General features: G+C 39.8%; 1 protein-coding gene across 4 annotated transcripts in view; it reads right to left on the bottom strand.

The window, feature by feature from the left end:
• Window positions 1-3,492: 3,492 nt before the first annotated feature.
• MATN3 (matrilin 3) overlaps window positions 3,493-16,137 on the bottom strand; it is a 14,655-nt gene continuing 2,010 nt past the window's right edge. The window contains exons 2-8 of one of the 4 annotated variants that reach the window (XM_058836513.1): window positions 15,470-16,039; window positions 12,473-12,595; window positions 11,960-12,085; window positions 11,291-11,413; window positions 9,207-9,329; window positions 5,789-5,896; window positions 3,493-3,986 (exon numbers count right to left, since the gene is read on the bottom strand). In XM_058836513.1, coding sequence (XP_058692496.1) covers window positions 3,931-3,986; window positions 5,789-5,896; window positions 9,207-9,329; window positions 11,291-11,413; window positions 11,960-12,085; window positions 12,473-12,595; window positions 15,470-16,039 — 1,229 coding nt within the window. In that variant the 3' untranslated portion in view covers window positions 3,493-3,930. The remainder of the gene's footprint in view (window positions 3,987-5,788; window positions 5,897-9,206; window positions 9,330-11,290; window positions 11,414-11,959; window positions 12,086-12,472; window positions 12,596-15,469; window positions 16,040-16,137) is intronic. The other 3 variants (XM_058836514.1, XM_058836515.1, XM_058836516.1) reach the window with 3 other exon arrangements.

Here is a 16,137-nt window from a genome sequence, read left to right as displayed (position 1 = left end):
CCCCACAGTAACAAATTTCTTCCTAATACATAACCCAAACCTGCCCTCTTTCAGTTTAAATGCATTCATAATCCAAAAGGAAGGAGACTTAATCCATGAAACAGAGAGCAACTAAAAAGCTGTCAGTGATGTTGAGGTATTAGAAAGATAAATTACTTGTCACTAATACTGCCATACTAAAATTTATGTCTGGACAAGTTTTGATGATCTCAGGCCTAGGGGGTGGTTAATAAAGCTTGGTAAGAAGGATGTCACACTGATAATGGACACAAAGCAGAATTTATGAGCCACATTTGGCAGAACTCCCAAGATAAGAAAGAAACTAAAAAAGTCAATTCAGCAACCATGTGGAAATCAGCTCTGACTGGGTAAAGGGTAATTCCGGCAGGGGCAGATTGCAACCACCGGACTCAAGAAGCCCACCGACCCAAAAGAAAAGATCGAGCATGTGGTCTAATGAGCATCAAAATCAAGAGAATCATTAACCAACAGAAGGTACGGTACTAATTAAAAAGAGAACTGTGTAACTTTTAGCACTATGTAATTCCAGTGCTCATTGGTCTTTCGGTCAGGAATTCTGCAGGTATCTCCCCATCCAGGACTGGGTAAGAGACTCAAAGGTGCAACATGTGAAAAAAGAATGCATAAGGTAAAGAAAAGGGTTGATAGAATATTGTGGAATTGGTATTATGTAGTAGAATTTTGGAAAACTCATACATGTTTGACAGTGACAAGTGAAGTGTATGAAGTTATGGTTAAAAATTATTATTATTTTTCAGCTAGTAATGTGGAATGGGGCAATTGATTAAACCTTCTCCTTGTTCTCCATTAGGATATTTTTTGAATCATTAGGGCAAGTTTGATGGAGAACTTCTTACAAAGTGGAAGTTAAGGAATACTGTTCTCAGTGGTAGCCAAAATATAAATTGGATTGTGATGAAAAGTGGCCAGAAATGGGAACATTAAATTATAATAACATGCTACAATTATTGTTTTGCAGAAGACTGGATAAGTGGGATGGAATCCTGTGTGTGGAATTATTTTTCACATTGAAAAATGGTCACAAAACAAGAAAGAAATGAAGGTTATTGGTGTCTGATTCAAATGTGTTAATGATGATGGAAGAGAAAAATAATTATCTTGTAGATGTTCTGCTTGTAGTATAGGAAAAAGGTGTCTGAAAGTGGATAATCAGGAAGAGGGTTTATAATTGCTGGTTTCTCTGAGAAAGAATCAGGATAGTGATAACTGGGACCAGGAAAGTACTAATGGAAAGACTGGAGGAAGTGGTGCATTTAGTCCAATTGCAGGTAGAATTTAAGCACACCAAACCCCTGTATTTGTACAAGTTACTTTTTGGAATCAACCACTGATTTGACATATTGGAAGGAGTCTGCCAGGTTGTACTGAGAAATCCAGAAAAATTTGAAATTCTGTATGGTACACCACATAATGTGAATCTGACAGGAAAAAATGACTAGGTGATGTGGTAGGAGAGAAAGCTTTAACTTCCAGAAAGCTTTTAACTTTAGCTTTTACAAGATTATCTCTTGTCTTTAAATAAAACCCTGAGATTATTACAGAGGTACTTGCTGTTTAGAATACCAGTCCCAGTCAAGTCACCAATATATTCTTTCAAGCATGGAGATCAAGTCTAGCTGAAAACCTGGAAAGATACTCTGCTAGCTGAGAAGTGGAAAAGACCTTGTCTTCCTTGTGGTACTGCTAACCACACACAGAGCCATGGAATTGAAAGGACTGGACTCATGAATTCATAACACACAGACCAAAGTATTCCTCCAACTTTGTGGTGGACTTAACAGAAGGACCCTTGAAGCTGAAACTGGCTCGGGGCTCATGAACTGCACATGGACAAAAACAGAATCTATACTGCAATTTTATTATACTCAGGGAGAAATTTTACTATATTTTTTGTGTTTTACTAAGTTTAAAAAGTTTTTATAGGCAATGCACTTGATTTTTGGAACACCACTGAGCAGCCAGGCCTGGGTACACAACTCTGAAATAAACAATCAAGTCTCTTTTGAGTGTGTAATTGTTGGCTTGTAGCACACTGGATAATAAATCAAATTTTTCTGAACAACAATATGTCCTATTTTAAACAAATAATTTGTATCATCTTGGAATTTTACATGGTGCTCACAAAGTGAGGCAGGTAATTGCTCAGAGGAATTGAATGTAAATATTATCATTTCTAATACAAAATGAAGTTATGAATACTAGTGCATTAATCAAAGCCTGCCCGGCTGACAGCTTGCACGATACATCTGGCCTCCAGGACAATTTTCCACTATCCTATAAAATTTTACATTTCATCTGACAACTGGCCTTAGTGTAAATAGGACTGATGTCATCCCCTCCCTATTGCCAAGAAGCTGTAAAGTCTTGCATTAGATTTACAATTTGTTTATTCTTACCAATTACAGAGGCCAAGGCATACTTCTGGCCCTATAAATGCCTGTATAATACCCGTGCCTAAGCAGAGGACATGAAAGTAAGCAAAGTAAAGTGCTGGATATAAAACTCCATGACTTGGAGAAATAAAAAATATGCATGCACAGCACTTTGAGGAAGCAAGTGTAGCATAGCCAGGATGTCCCACATTAACTTTAATTGTACTACAGCAAATTAATATCAGTACAGGGACACATCACAAAATACAAAGCACAGCCAAATCCAGCATTCTTGGAGGGTTTATAGTCTCATTTTTAGCTGAAGCTGTGTCCCATGTTCACTTGTGCTGTTTAGTGTTTTATTCCAGCTTAACATTAATGCATAGGCATACCTGAAGTCACACTCCCATGTGCAGTGAAGTGAACATAACGTGCTTGAGTGTGGTATGTGCAGGGTGTGAAACAAGTACAGATGTTGTTTAATACATCCTTGACAAGCCAGTTACCAGATATAATATTTTGTATAATTATATTGCAAGGGTCTACAAAATATGTGGGATTTTTCCATTAAAAAAAAAACATCATTTTGACTCCTAATTTAAATATAATTTCTAAAGTATTTGGATAATTATAAATGCCAAGTGTATAAAATGAATGGATTCCTTTAATGACTAATTTTTTTTTTTTAAGGCTTGTGTGTTTTATCCTAAAAGCTTGATTGACACAAGTATCAGTAAAGTCTGTGTGATGACAACAGGAATGACAGACTAATAATAACACAGGTAGATCTTTCAGGATAAAAGTATTAAATTGGAGGATGTCTTTCATTCTTCTACATTTTAAACATTATTAATACTTGAAATTACTGTCCAATCTTTTATCTATATTTACAGTGATGTCTAGGTTTTAAAATCAACTTATTTTCCCAATTGTGTCTTGGCGCAGTATTCTGTTTATTTCTTCCATTTATGCCTCCTTTATCTTTAAAATTTTGTTTCCTTTGTTTTTTTAATCCCTTTATTTCATAACACGTGTCCTTTAGGTTGAATACAAAATAACTCCAACATCAATGTGCATATCATATTGTATTTTATTTTAATAAGTTACAAGATCCCAACTTACTTTCCCTTTTAATTGAAAGAAGACATAGGCACATTTTTTCATTCTGCCTTGCCATTTCAAAGTTTGATATAATGTGATATACTGTATCCATTTTTTTTCTGTATTTCCTTTGAAGTAAGAGAATAAAAAATGCAGTTACTACAGAAAAGCAGTACCTGCAGTACAAACTGAAGCACAGCAGGAATGAGTAGCTTCATGGCTATAAAGTGACTGTACATGAAGATCCTCAGGGTCACTGTATTTTTAAGACTCTTGTCTTCCTGAAGTCTTTTTGATGTTTGTTGATTATAATAAACCAGCTGCTGTTTTGTAAGCTTTGCAATGAAATAATGCTTACTGAAAACAATAAAAATTGATTCTGAAAAATTATTTTAAAATCAAGCAAAATGATAGCTCAGACAATCTGCTGTCTCTCTTGATATGCCTGCAGCTTCTCAGACACTTCCTCTAGTGGTCAGTTGTTAAGGGCAATAAAATAGATGGCTATAAGGTTTGTTTTATTTACAGTCTTTCTCATTGCTGCATATTAAAAAAACCACTGTTTTCTAGATGAGGTTAATACATGCTTGAAACAGAGGTTTCCAAATGTACTAGAGCTCTGTCAAGACCTGGCATCTTCCCAAATAATCTCAACAACCCTAATTCCGTAGAAAGAGTTGGAGCAGATAATACTCAGGGATGAGGAGCAGAAGGTAATGGTCTCTGCTATGTTTTCCAGGTTGTCTTGAAAGGATGTTAGGGATAGAAATGGCCCATCAAAGAATAACTTTGAAAGAAAGCCTCAGCTCTTTGTAATAAAGTGTATTCCAAACTTAAACCCACAACATTTTCTTGCTTAACATGAGCTCTTGGGGCAGAAAGATTGATCTCTGAAGGACGTGCTACTACTGAGATGACATTACAGGATTAAATATCTTGGTGTTCAGTTTTAAGTAATTAAATTCCTTAGAATTGTACATTATAATCCAGGAAAATCAGAGGTCTTCCCCTAGCTTTTCCCAGGCAGATAAACTGAACTCCAAACACACTGCAAAAAGAGGGATGTGCACGTAGATCTCATAAAAATAACTCTGAATTTATTCAAAAACTGGGAAATTCTTGTGTCCTTGGCAGAACTGTTTATTTGACTTTCAGAAACTTCGGCAAACTGAAAAATTCTTGTGACTATTTAAATGATGAGTTCATGTATAAAACTCACTACTTTGCTCTCCTTTTCTTTTAATCTTAAATAGTCCACTCCTCCTTGATTTTGAAGCCCCAGGGATGGGGATGATAAGCACAGACATAATGCTCCTTTAAATCAATTCCTATTTGAATAAGAGCACCTTTGACAGGAAAAAAAAAAGCATTCAGTCTCAAAAATTTTCAGCAAAGAAAATCTGTGACAGTCCTTGGTAAATTGTAGCAGTGATCAACCACTCTCACTTCTAAAAATTATGCCTTATGATGTACCACAGCTTGTCCAACTTCAACTTCCAGTTATTAGTTCCTGCCATGTCATCTGGGGGCATTCATTCCAGCATTCAGGCTTGCTGTGGAATGACAGAGTTCAGCACTTCATCTTTCTTTATTGGTTGGGTTTTTTTTTCTCTCCCACGTGTTTGTGGAATGTCTAATCTGGGGGTTGACCACATTTCTCTTCACAGCTACAGACACGGCACTGCAGCAAATGAAACCAGCAAATTCCACCACCAGCCGGCATCTCGGATCTCCTACGGGCACAAGGCTTGCCCAGAGCCTCAGCACCCTGCCTTGCAGCTCTCTCATGCCCCTGTATTCCAGGATACTAATAAGCTCACACATTTTCAGAGAAAAGAGGATGCTTGAGATTCACTTGGGACAGTGCCTGCCTATGGAGGTGGGATGCAGAGGAATACACAGCTAGTGGGACTGTTGTCACACTGCCTGTGAAGTTGTCTTTAAAGTTTTGGAACATAATAGGAGGGCTATTGATGTAAAAGCCAGCCAGCAGAATTACAAGTAGAGCAGTGGTTGATGTTCAGCATGGCACATGTAATCTAGGGGATGTGGGCATATGCACTTATTTTATCTGTATCGCGTTGCTCTTCAATGAAATGTGAAACATAGTGGTGTTTGCAAGAACTTACATTATTTTACATGATATTTCTAAAATCACTCTGAAAATACTTTCTCCTTTGAGGGATATTTCTTCCCTGGTTTATATCAAAACAGGTACCTCTAAAGTACCAGGAAAGTGCTGAATGCAGGTAATCATGTAAGAAAAAGGATATATTTTGTGGAGAGAGCTTCAAGCCGTGAGGTCACTGAGTCCTGGAGGGCAACTATGGCTTCACACTTACAGGACTCTTCAGTTGTTACAAGACTGCTTGTTATGGCTCCTAAGAGAGAAAACAGCATTTAGTATATTTATTACAATTATTGAACATTTAAATCCCAAGAAAATGCTTGATCTTGTGGAAGGAGTCGAACTCATGCTTGCCACAGCAAGCACTGCAACCCAGGGCAGTTGGGAAGGGAGGGGCAGAAGTGAACAGGGGCTGGTGTGTAGCCAGAGACCTGAGTGTCCTAATCCAGGACAGGCAAGAGAGAGCTCAACTCTAACCAAGAAGGAGGAAGAGCAGGGTATTCCTCACCTGCCTGCCTGGATCCTGGATCCTGCATCCTCTATACTCTTTAAATTAGACCATTACTGAGCAAAAAAAAAAAGAGAGGCCTGGCTGCAGGGACCAACCAGCTTCACCATCAACTTTGTGTAATCCCACAAGTACTCTTGGTTTCTAACATTTGCAATATGCATGCATAGTGGGGAGTATCTTTTTTGATTCAAGAGACTGGACACAAACCCATTCAGATGTCACATGAATATAGATGGTGGGAATGACATCATCCAAATAGGCCCAACTGAATTTAAAATCTAGCAGAAAGTCACAGCAATCTAACTGGAGGAGCCAGTTAATATGACAGAGGAGTCACCAGTCCCTTCAGGAAGAGAAAGTGAGCGCTGCTGTACTCCACAGTGCTTCCATTGAATAGGTCTTGACCTCAGTCTTCCAGACTTACACAGGGCACCAGCCTTAACTGTCCTCAAGAATTCCTTTTTCTCCATAATTCACAAAAAAGATGACAAGAGTTCAGAGAGACAATTTCATTGTAGTATAATAATGTCAAGCATCAATAGATGACTGTGGGTTCTCAGCTGCATGAAAGGCAATTTAACCTCACCTACTCCATAAAGTAAATAAGTTAAGGCTGCACTACTTGCTGAAGGCTGAGAACAAATGTATCAGCAGCTTCTGCAGCACAGGTACTGTAGTGAGGACTCCATCCACATCTGAGACTGGAATAATAAGCTTCCAAAGGCAAAGCCTTCTTAAAAGAGAGCCTACAAATAAATTTTGAATAAGTTATCAAGAGGTAATACCTGTATATAGTACCCATCTCTTAATAAATGTTTTTTAAACATTACTTGCAAAGGCAACATGCCATTAATACTCCCATTTTGCAAGGAAACTGCAAAATCTATGAGGCTGCAAATCTGGCAGTGCAGAAATTCATTTGTATTAAAGCCAATATTGAAATTGGTGTCTCCTCAATTCCACTGAGCCTGTATTTGTTCAGCTCCCCTCCTTGGAACATTCCACTGGCTTTATGGTCAATGTACAAAGAAGAGCTGTTCAAGAGTCAGCTGGAGGAAGGCCAGTTCAAAACATCACACCAACATGGTTGGTTTCCAACCAACTGCCAGTTAACTTTTTATGTCTGCATTTAAGTTCTCCAGTGACAGATACAGATCCTCCTTGGACTTTGTCTGTTTTAACAAAATTATTTTTCCAACCAACTCTGGCAATTTTCCAAGGGTGCTGTGAATTCTTCTACAGTCCTTCTGTGAAACTGACAGTCTTCTGTATTTGATATTCAAAATTTGGGGCATTCCTGTGGGCACTGGGATGCCCAACAAGTCACACAAAACATGCTAAAGTTGTGTTTTTACACTGCCTTTGTGTTCAAGTCTAAACAAACAAGAAACTATTTTTGCAGATGGTGTTTGTGTACAGCCACCTATTTTATAACTGTGCTCTTACACAGTGTCTTCAGTCACTTGATGTGACGGCAGGTTATTCCTGCCCTGAACCAGGGCTGGACTAGGTACCTCTTGAGGTCCTTTCCAACCCAATTTAATTTCAGATTCTACATCAGACTGTGGGGAGATTCTGCCAGCATTTGATCCCAGTATTGCCCATATGAAGGAAAAACAGAGTTCATACTTGCCCCAGTCAGCTTGGGGGAGAGGCCAAGAATACAAGGTTTAGCATTGCAGTAGTTCTAACCTGAGTATTGTTCCACTCAGGATCCCCCAGCCATTCTCCAAATGCTAGTATGCAATGGAAACTCACATCCCAGAGACAGGTGCCCCAGAACCCTGCCAACACCCCCAATTATTCCCATTTCATTAGGATTGCAGATTATGACAGATTGTATTTTTAGATACAGTCAGTCCTTAAATGTGTGATGATAGTTAAGAGGCAAAATTAAACTTAAACTAGTTTTAAATACAGTAGCTGCTATAACTAAGCAAGAAGGACCAAAGTAGCTCAAAATATTAATGGAAAGAGACATAAAAGAAAGAAAAGGGATTATACTTCCTGAGAGCTTGTGAATTGATAGACCATTTCTCAAGCAGATTAAAAATATTTAACACATTAAAGAGGTGCTTCAATAAATAAACTTATTCAGAAAAACCCCCAACATTAAGTTATTACTTGGGCAATAAAGATTAAGATAAAGATTAAGATAAAGCCTTCATAGCACTCACAGGTCTATCATCCACTCACACAGACCTGCTGCCAGTTGTGGGTTCCTGGTGCACACACACCAGTTCACACAGGATGTGCTTTGGAGAAGCAGTTATCCAAAAACAAGATAGCACTTTTTAATGCTTCACAATGGCAATGCTTTTCCATGCTGGAAGCCTATCCTCTATGAATCTTATCAGGAGCTACTGAGATGTGTAACTGATCTCACCTTGGAGCAGCAATTGTATTACTGGGGATTAATACATTAATTAATACAAGGGATACCTCAGACCTTGCTCCCTCTGACCCAGCTGTGTAACCCCACCAGATGTGAAATGCCACATCAGCTCCAAAAGGCACACTAGGAAAGGTTTCCAGTACACAATAACTTTACAGTAAGTAGACTGGGAAGGAAAGAAACACTTCTGAAATTTTTACATTTTTACCGTAACAAAAAGTCACCAAGAAGCCAAAGAAAGGAACAGCAAGATGAAATTCAGCCTGGAGGGGAGGACATCTCCTCAAACTGTCTTGCATGGTGGTACACACATTCCACAGTACTGCAGAGCGTGTGACTAACCCCATCTCTTCCCTCCTCAACAATTTCTCAGTTCTGGGTTTACTGAATATTACATAAATTAGGGAAAGCCTTGTTTATAAGTTGACAAAGACTGCATGGTATTTACTAACGTTTTTACATATAAAGTTATTTGTATCTCTGAATTTAGCTCAAAGTAGGCAACACAGTGACATAGAACTGTCTTTTAACACCTGAGTGCACCTGGAAGTTCCTCAGACAGATATAAATATACTCACACACTAACAAGAGCTATTGCAATACATGCACTTAGCTGGGCAGGGCATGGAAGGAAAGGGATCAGCAATCTGCTCTTACTTGAACATGTCTTCCTGTCTGGGTTGAGGGTGTAGCCTTGGTGGCAGTCACAGGTGTAGGACAGGTCATCCCTCACGCAGACCTGCTCGCAGTCGTGCCTGCCAGGTGCACACACATCAGCAGCTGAGGGAGGCATTTCAGAGAAGAAGAATGTTAATCCATATCCAAACTTCTTCAAAACAGCCTTTAGTTGGTCATAGTGATTCTCATTTGCAAATGTATCTTCATTTGGATTCAAACCAGGATGTTTTTACTGCATGTCAGCACACACAACAGGGTGCACAAGGCTGTGTTTTATCTGGCTATCAACGTCACAAAATTAGTACAAAATTTTGGAATACTGGCAACACTTTTTTGCAGCTGTAACAGATGGCAAAAGGAGTGAAACTAGAAGTGATAAAGTTACAAAACAATTATCCAACAGCATTTCAGAGAACAAATATCGCATGATTTTAAAATCTGATTTTAAAAGACTCTTTGGCATTACTTCAGCTCTAATTGAGTTGGAGAAGACACTGTTTTATGGAGTGAAAAGACCATAAACAGAAAAGTATATGTGGCTGCTAAAAAAGATGTGACACCCACTGCCAGTTACGAAGTGGGCACTTTATGTGTTTTCTGCCAAATTTCTGCACTGCTGTTTTTAACCAAATTTAACACACCAGTTCTGAAAGGGCAAGCGGAGCAGGAGTTCCTATATTTGGATATCTTTGCAGTAAGAAGACCCAGTAAGGCACAAGAAAAAATAAAGGATGGAGAAAGAAAGGAAGAGAGGAAGAGAGAGAGAAAAGAGAGCAAGAAAGAAAGAAAGGAAGAAGGGAGAAGGGAAAGGAAGCAAAGGAAAAAGAGAAAAAAAAAAAAAAAAGGAAAAGAAAATGGGAAAAAAAGACCCTCTTCCAGACCTAGACTATTTTTGCATCACTTTTTGCCCATCTTTGTGAAATAATTGCCACAAAGACCTGAATGGTTGGGAAATCATTAGCAGGATACTGAAAAATGAGATTCAAAAGGGGAAAAAAAAAAGCATGTAAAGAAAATAATTTAAAGTTTGAGTATGCAGAAGGAGTATCAGTGCTGTGAAATGAGGTTTAGGATTGGACTCCCAAAGGGAAGGCCTAATTGAATTTACATTCCCTCACATGTTTATTTGCCTCTCTGTAATGCCAGCTAAGAGCTAATCCTAGGCACCATACTTACAAAATCAGCTCCTAACCTGGGCAGGAAGAAATACTGAGGCCCTCTGGCTTCCCCTCTTTGGCATGTGAGACCTGTGACTTCACTTGAGAGATTTACCTGGGAACTTCCTGGAACTGAAAGCCTATGTTCAACAGTTTGTCACACAAAATATAGTAAGGAAAAGGATTGTAGTGGAACTGGGGAAAAAAAAAGGATTTTCCCTAAATAAATCACCAATGAGACATCCAAAGAAATTCAGAGTGAAAATCAAACCCTAATCAAGATAATATAGAATAGATATTAATTTGTAGATAATATATACTTATGTGTACATCCCTGAGTACCAGCTACATCTCTGCTCTTGTTCTCCACATGGGACCATCACTGAGAAGGAACATTTCCCTCCATTCTCTAGAGTTCTAAGGCTGGAATATTTCTTAAGGTCCAAACACATCCACCAGAAAGAGCAGTCACACTCATGATGATACAAACTGCAATCTCTCTTCCAGCACAGTCCATGCTCTCCATTGTCTCACTCCCTTGTGCTGCTTTACTGAAGGGTTTTCTGACAGAAGTGGTCCACATCACATATCAGATATGGCAATTCATACTCCATGGGTGTGAAAACACTGTGAAGTCCTCAAGGAAATGCCAGGTGGCATTTTAATCTTAACCAAAAACAAGCTTCACACAACTTAATCTTACCCAAAGACAAGCTTCACACAACTGCAGAAGAGCCAAGGATCTCAAATTACTACTGTACATACGGAAAAACAAAGTTGCCCTGAGTTTTCAGGAGCTGAAAAGAAACTCTGGGATAGTTTATATGAAAAATAACATAAGTTAGCTAGATTTTTAAAAGCTGCTTGCTTTTATTGAAACACAATTTTTCCTTAATCAGATATTACCTGAGCAAGTCTTCTTGTCTGGATTCAGAGTGTATCCTTCATAGCAGCCACAGCTGTAGGTTCCATCATTACTCAGACAGACTTGGGCACAGTCATGCCTTCCAGGTGCACACATGTCCATGGCTGTGGTGAGCCATGGTTTAGGAAAGAAACCTATTAATCCCTCCCAGATACTTCACTGTTTTAAATGCTCAACATTTGTAATTACAATTTTATTATGATTTAACCAGTGTCCTACTACATTATAATATTGTGCTGCAGAGAACTGAATTCAGTTATTAATTATTTAATGAGGAGGCAGATAGTGCAAGACATCACTACACTACATCTCATGCAGTTCTGTCTTTCATCAGCAATTCCAACAGTTCCATACATCCCCAGCAAGGATGAAGCTACAAACCCACATGAGATGAGCAATAATCTGCCCTGTGGTCAGACTAAGCAGTTAAATGATGTTTATGGAGTTGTGTGAAGACCAGAAAATAGTAGAAAAAAATAGTAAAAAGTGCAAAACTGCATTTTTTAATCAACAAATTTAAAGAAAAATGCCATGTTATTGTTATTGGAACCAAGGAAAAGACTACAGCTGAGTTCTCATTTTAGGGTAACTCAGAAAACATGTCCATATCTCCATGGGTTTCATATATTCAAGTAGCCTTTAATTCTTACCTGAGCAAGACTTCTTGTCTGGATTCAAGGTGTAGCCTTCATAGCAGTCACAGACATAGGATCTGTTGTTGCTCACACAGATCTGGTCACACTCGTGTCTCCCAGGTGCACACATGTCCACAGCTTCTTAGTCATGTTAGAGAAACAACTTGTTGTTAATAACAAGGAGTTTGGGATGGAGTGCACATTCCCATTTTTTAATATATGCTGATTCGGAATCAGCTCAGAAATGGCAAAAGTAATTGAAGGAATTAGAACAAGGGGTAGGAGAAAATATCTGTAGTGTCTACATCTGAAGACTTTGTTTTGGCACCTAATAGATGCCAAATGAATGGATCTGTAGGCACAATAAAAAGGATGGTTATAGAATCAAACTACATCTCACCTTTACTTGCAGCTGAGTTTTATTTATTATTTATTCCTAGAATAATGCTTGTTGTTTCAACAGAAGCAGACAAGTAGAGTTGTTTGGGTTTTTTTTCTAGTTGGACTCATTATCCAAAGGAATAATACCTGAGCAGGTTCTCTTATCTGGATTGAGGGTGTATCCTTCATAGCAGTCACAGAGGTGGGATGGCCCATCACTCACACAGAGCTGCTGGCAGCCGTGGGTCCCCAGGGCACACACGTTCACAGCTGCAAAGGGCATTGACAGAGAGGTGCTTCAGGCATCCCACAGGAAAGGAACAGGCATTAATCTTTCATGCTTACAGAAGTACATCGTGCACTGTTTGCTGGATTAGTGATAGTAAATGTCAGTGCTGTGTTGCTGTCACAACAAATTACAGGCCTCCTTTGCACCACTCCGTAGCCAGGAGAGAGAGGTCATCAATGGCATAGAAATAACTCAGTACCTGAGGTGGCAGGAAAAAAATGAATAGAAAAGGGTTCAACAAGGAGAGATTTTTAGCATTCAGTAACATCACTGAACTGGAAAGGAGAAGACAGCAATGAAAAGGATCTTAAAGATGGGAGGGAGGGAGGGAGGGAGGGAGGGAGGGAGGGAGGGAGGGAGGGAGGGAGGGAGGGAGGGAGGGAGGGAGGGAGGGAGGGAGGGAGGGAGGGAGGGAGGGAGGGAGGGAGGGAGGGAGGGAGGGAGGGAGGGAGGGAGGGAGGGAGGGAGGGAGGGAGGGAGGGAGGGAGGGAGGGAGGGAGGGAGGGAGGGAGGGAGGGAAGTTAAAGAAATGGGAAGACAGGTCTGTTTTGAGACTTGTACTCAGATTAGTAGTTACTAATTAGTATTATTGTGGGTATGGACTACTGGTAAAATCAATCTCCAAAACAATACTGGTGAATTAAAAAAGAGTGCTTGAACCTTCTCATGTATTTCTGAAAACAAGGCAATTTTGTGGCAACAAAATGGCAATATTTCCCATGTTCTAAAACAAGGAAAATTTAGAAGTTTGAATGCTGATAGAGTTGTCTTTACCTTTTGAAACACAGACAGCACCTTTTCATTGGTGACAGCACCTTTTCATTCCCTACATACTTGGGAATAAGAGAATTAATCTCCATGACTTATGAACAAAATCTCTGGGTGATTTTTTCAAGCATAAGTGAGAAGCTCAGACTCAAATGGTCAGATTCTTGTGTTAGGAAAGTCAAACGTCCATTGACTTGGACAGCTATTCAAGGCTAATCAAGACTTTTCCATCTCTGGGATGGCCTCATGCTGAATAATGCTCTCAATGCATCAAGAACTTGATCTTAGCCAACTATTTTTCCCCTGAACATTAGTTTTCCTGTTTTCAGTTCACCCTACAAACAAATTAATTGCCTTAGTCTAAGCGAAAGAAAATCCTAATTGCCACTGGTGAGCCCAGATTTCTGACCAAAAAGCACTCTGGAGCTGTAAAGCGACCCAGTTTACCACACTGTCTTACAAGACGCTCTTAGATTCATTTGGTTTATAGAAGTCTTTTTAAAGACTTATTCCTTCACTCTTTTTTTTTCATGAATCCCACAGATTCTGGCAAACTGCACACAGGCAACTCAGAGTTACACTGGAAGCGTACATGTGTGAGCACTCTGATTTACCCTCCAGCCTTGCAGGGACATAATTTCTATGCTTCAGCACAATAAACAGTAGGTTTATTCTTAAGAACAAGGGATTTTTCTTTGCTGCTATGAAAGGACTTGTTTTAATGAGAACATAGGTGGACATGAGTGCTGTGTTCTCAGCACACATACCTGTCCTACCAGGTGGGCACTTGTGAGGATCTGGCCACATCAGCAGCACAATATGGTGTCAAGCCAAACCTCAAGGCATTTCCTAAGCTAGTTATTGGATAAAGTGTCCTGTCTGCAGATGGTCTTACATATTTCTTTCACACCTAGAGAAAGAGGTCTATTCACTCTAAACATACTCAAAAAGTGTGGTGGTAATTTTTAGTAAGGCTCTGAAATAGTAAAGTAACATACCACCAACCAAGTTCCCAAGGAAGTGGCTCTTATTTTAATTCTCTTACAATGTTATTTATTTTACCCATTATTTTATTATTTATTGTTTTATTTTATTATTTTATTATATTGTATTTTTTATTCTTTTATTATTATTTATATTTTAGCATATTTTATTATTATTTTATTTTTTATTTTACCTATTATTTGCTGGAGATTTATTGTAAAGTAAATTTCCTAGAAATTCACTAGAAAAATCTACTTTGCACAAGTTTTTTAATTGTCAGGAAGTTGTCATTTAATTTTTGTGAGTAGGGCTGTGTCACAGCTACCTATAGGCAGTTCTAAATACTCCAGGTTACCTTTTTTTCCCTGTCAATGACAGTAACAGCCCAGTCTGGCCTAGCATTATTAGTGGAATTCTAGCTGACACCAAATACATACAGCATTTTTATAAGATCAGTCCTGAAAAAGCAAAGCTAATTCATCCCATAGTTCCTTGTCTAAATCAAGTTTCAGAGAAATAGAGGGAGATTTGAGCCTGGCACGCTGGAAAAGCCCAGCAGTGCCTAAGGAGTGAAAGCTTGTCCTGAGATGACCTGCTGCTGCATTTGGGCGCTTAATCCTGTACTAGACTGCTCAAGCCAGTGCAGTGGTTTACCTGCCACGCTGAACTCTGAACACCTACTCTGAACCTATAGGGAATCCCTTCAGCTCCATACTCCCATCCTCCTTGCCTCCCAGCAAGATGGGAAAAGAAAAAAGCAGCCTCCACAGCTCTGGTGTGTACCTTCAGTAATTCAGTAAATATATGCAGTCAAACCATGTCCAGATTGCTGTGATTTGTCTTTCTCTCAAAATCTGACCAACTGCACAAGGAGGTCCACTCGAATCAGAAATGTTACCTACACTAGGTCACTATTCAAAATGAAAGGCCATTACTTGGCCTCCACTGGAAAAGAGGGTTGGCTTGTTTGCCCAAAGGATGGTAAAGGAAATATTTAGATGTGATACATAACACTTCTGAAAAACTTCTTTCTTAAGGAGTGGAACCGCAGCAGAAATCAAATGGAGCCAAGTTACACTGCTCTCTTGGACTGATCCCCTTACCACAGAAAGTCTCCCTGAATCTGGATGTCAGCTTTTCGATCACACCATAGGTCTCCACATAGAAGACGTGTTCATCCAGAGGCTCACTGGCCATTATCCTCAGGGACTGCATGTCTGCACGGTCTACCCCGACCGCGTAGATCTCGATGCCAGCTGTGCGGGCGCTTGCCGCCACATCTTGGACCTGGTCTTGTGGCCGTCCGTCTGTCACAACAATGACCACCTTGGGGATGTTGGAGGCTGCTGGCCGGGTGCCCATTTCCTCGGTGAAGACTTCATCCATGGCAGTTTGGATGGCAAGGCCGGTCATCGTGCCAGCAGACAAGGGCTCGATGCGAGACACAGCCTCCTTCATAGAGGCTTTGTCAAAGTAGGTCCGGAGAGGAAACTCCACCTTGACAGTGCTCGCGTAGTTCATGACCGCCACGCGCGTTGTTCTTTCACCAACATCCAAGGTATCAATCATTTCTGACAAGAAGATTTTCACTTTCTCAAACTCTTCAGGTCGCACACTACGGGAGCTGTCTACGATGAAGACGAGGTCTAGAGGCCGGTTCTTACAGGCAGTGTCTGCCAAGAAGGAAGGAAAATGCTTCAGTCATCTCCTACACAGAGCAGGAGCTCTCACCCAAGGGCAGTGAGTGCTGTCATGGCAAACTACTCCTGCC

Source organism: Poecile atricapillus, chromosome 3, assembly GCF_030490865.1.
Source record: "Poecile atricapillus isolate bPoeAtr1 chromosome 3, bPoeAtr1.hap1, whole genome shotgun sequence".
NCBI classification, from domain to species: Eukaryota; Metazoa; Chordata; class Aves; order Passeriformes; family Paridae; genus Poecile; species Poecile atricapillus.
The sequence above is the reverse complement of the archived record's forward strand: the minus strand, read 5'-3'. Positions and strand labels throughout refer to the sequence as shown.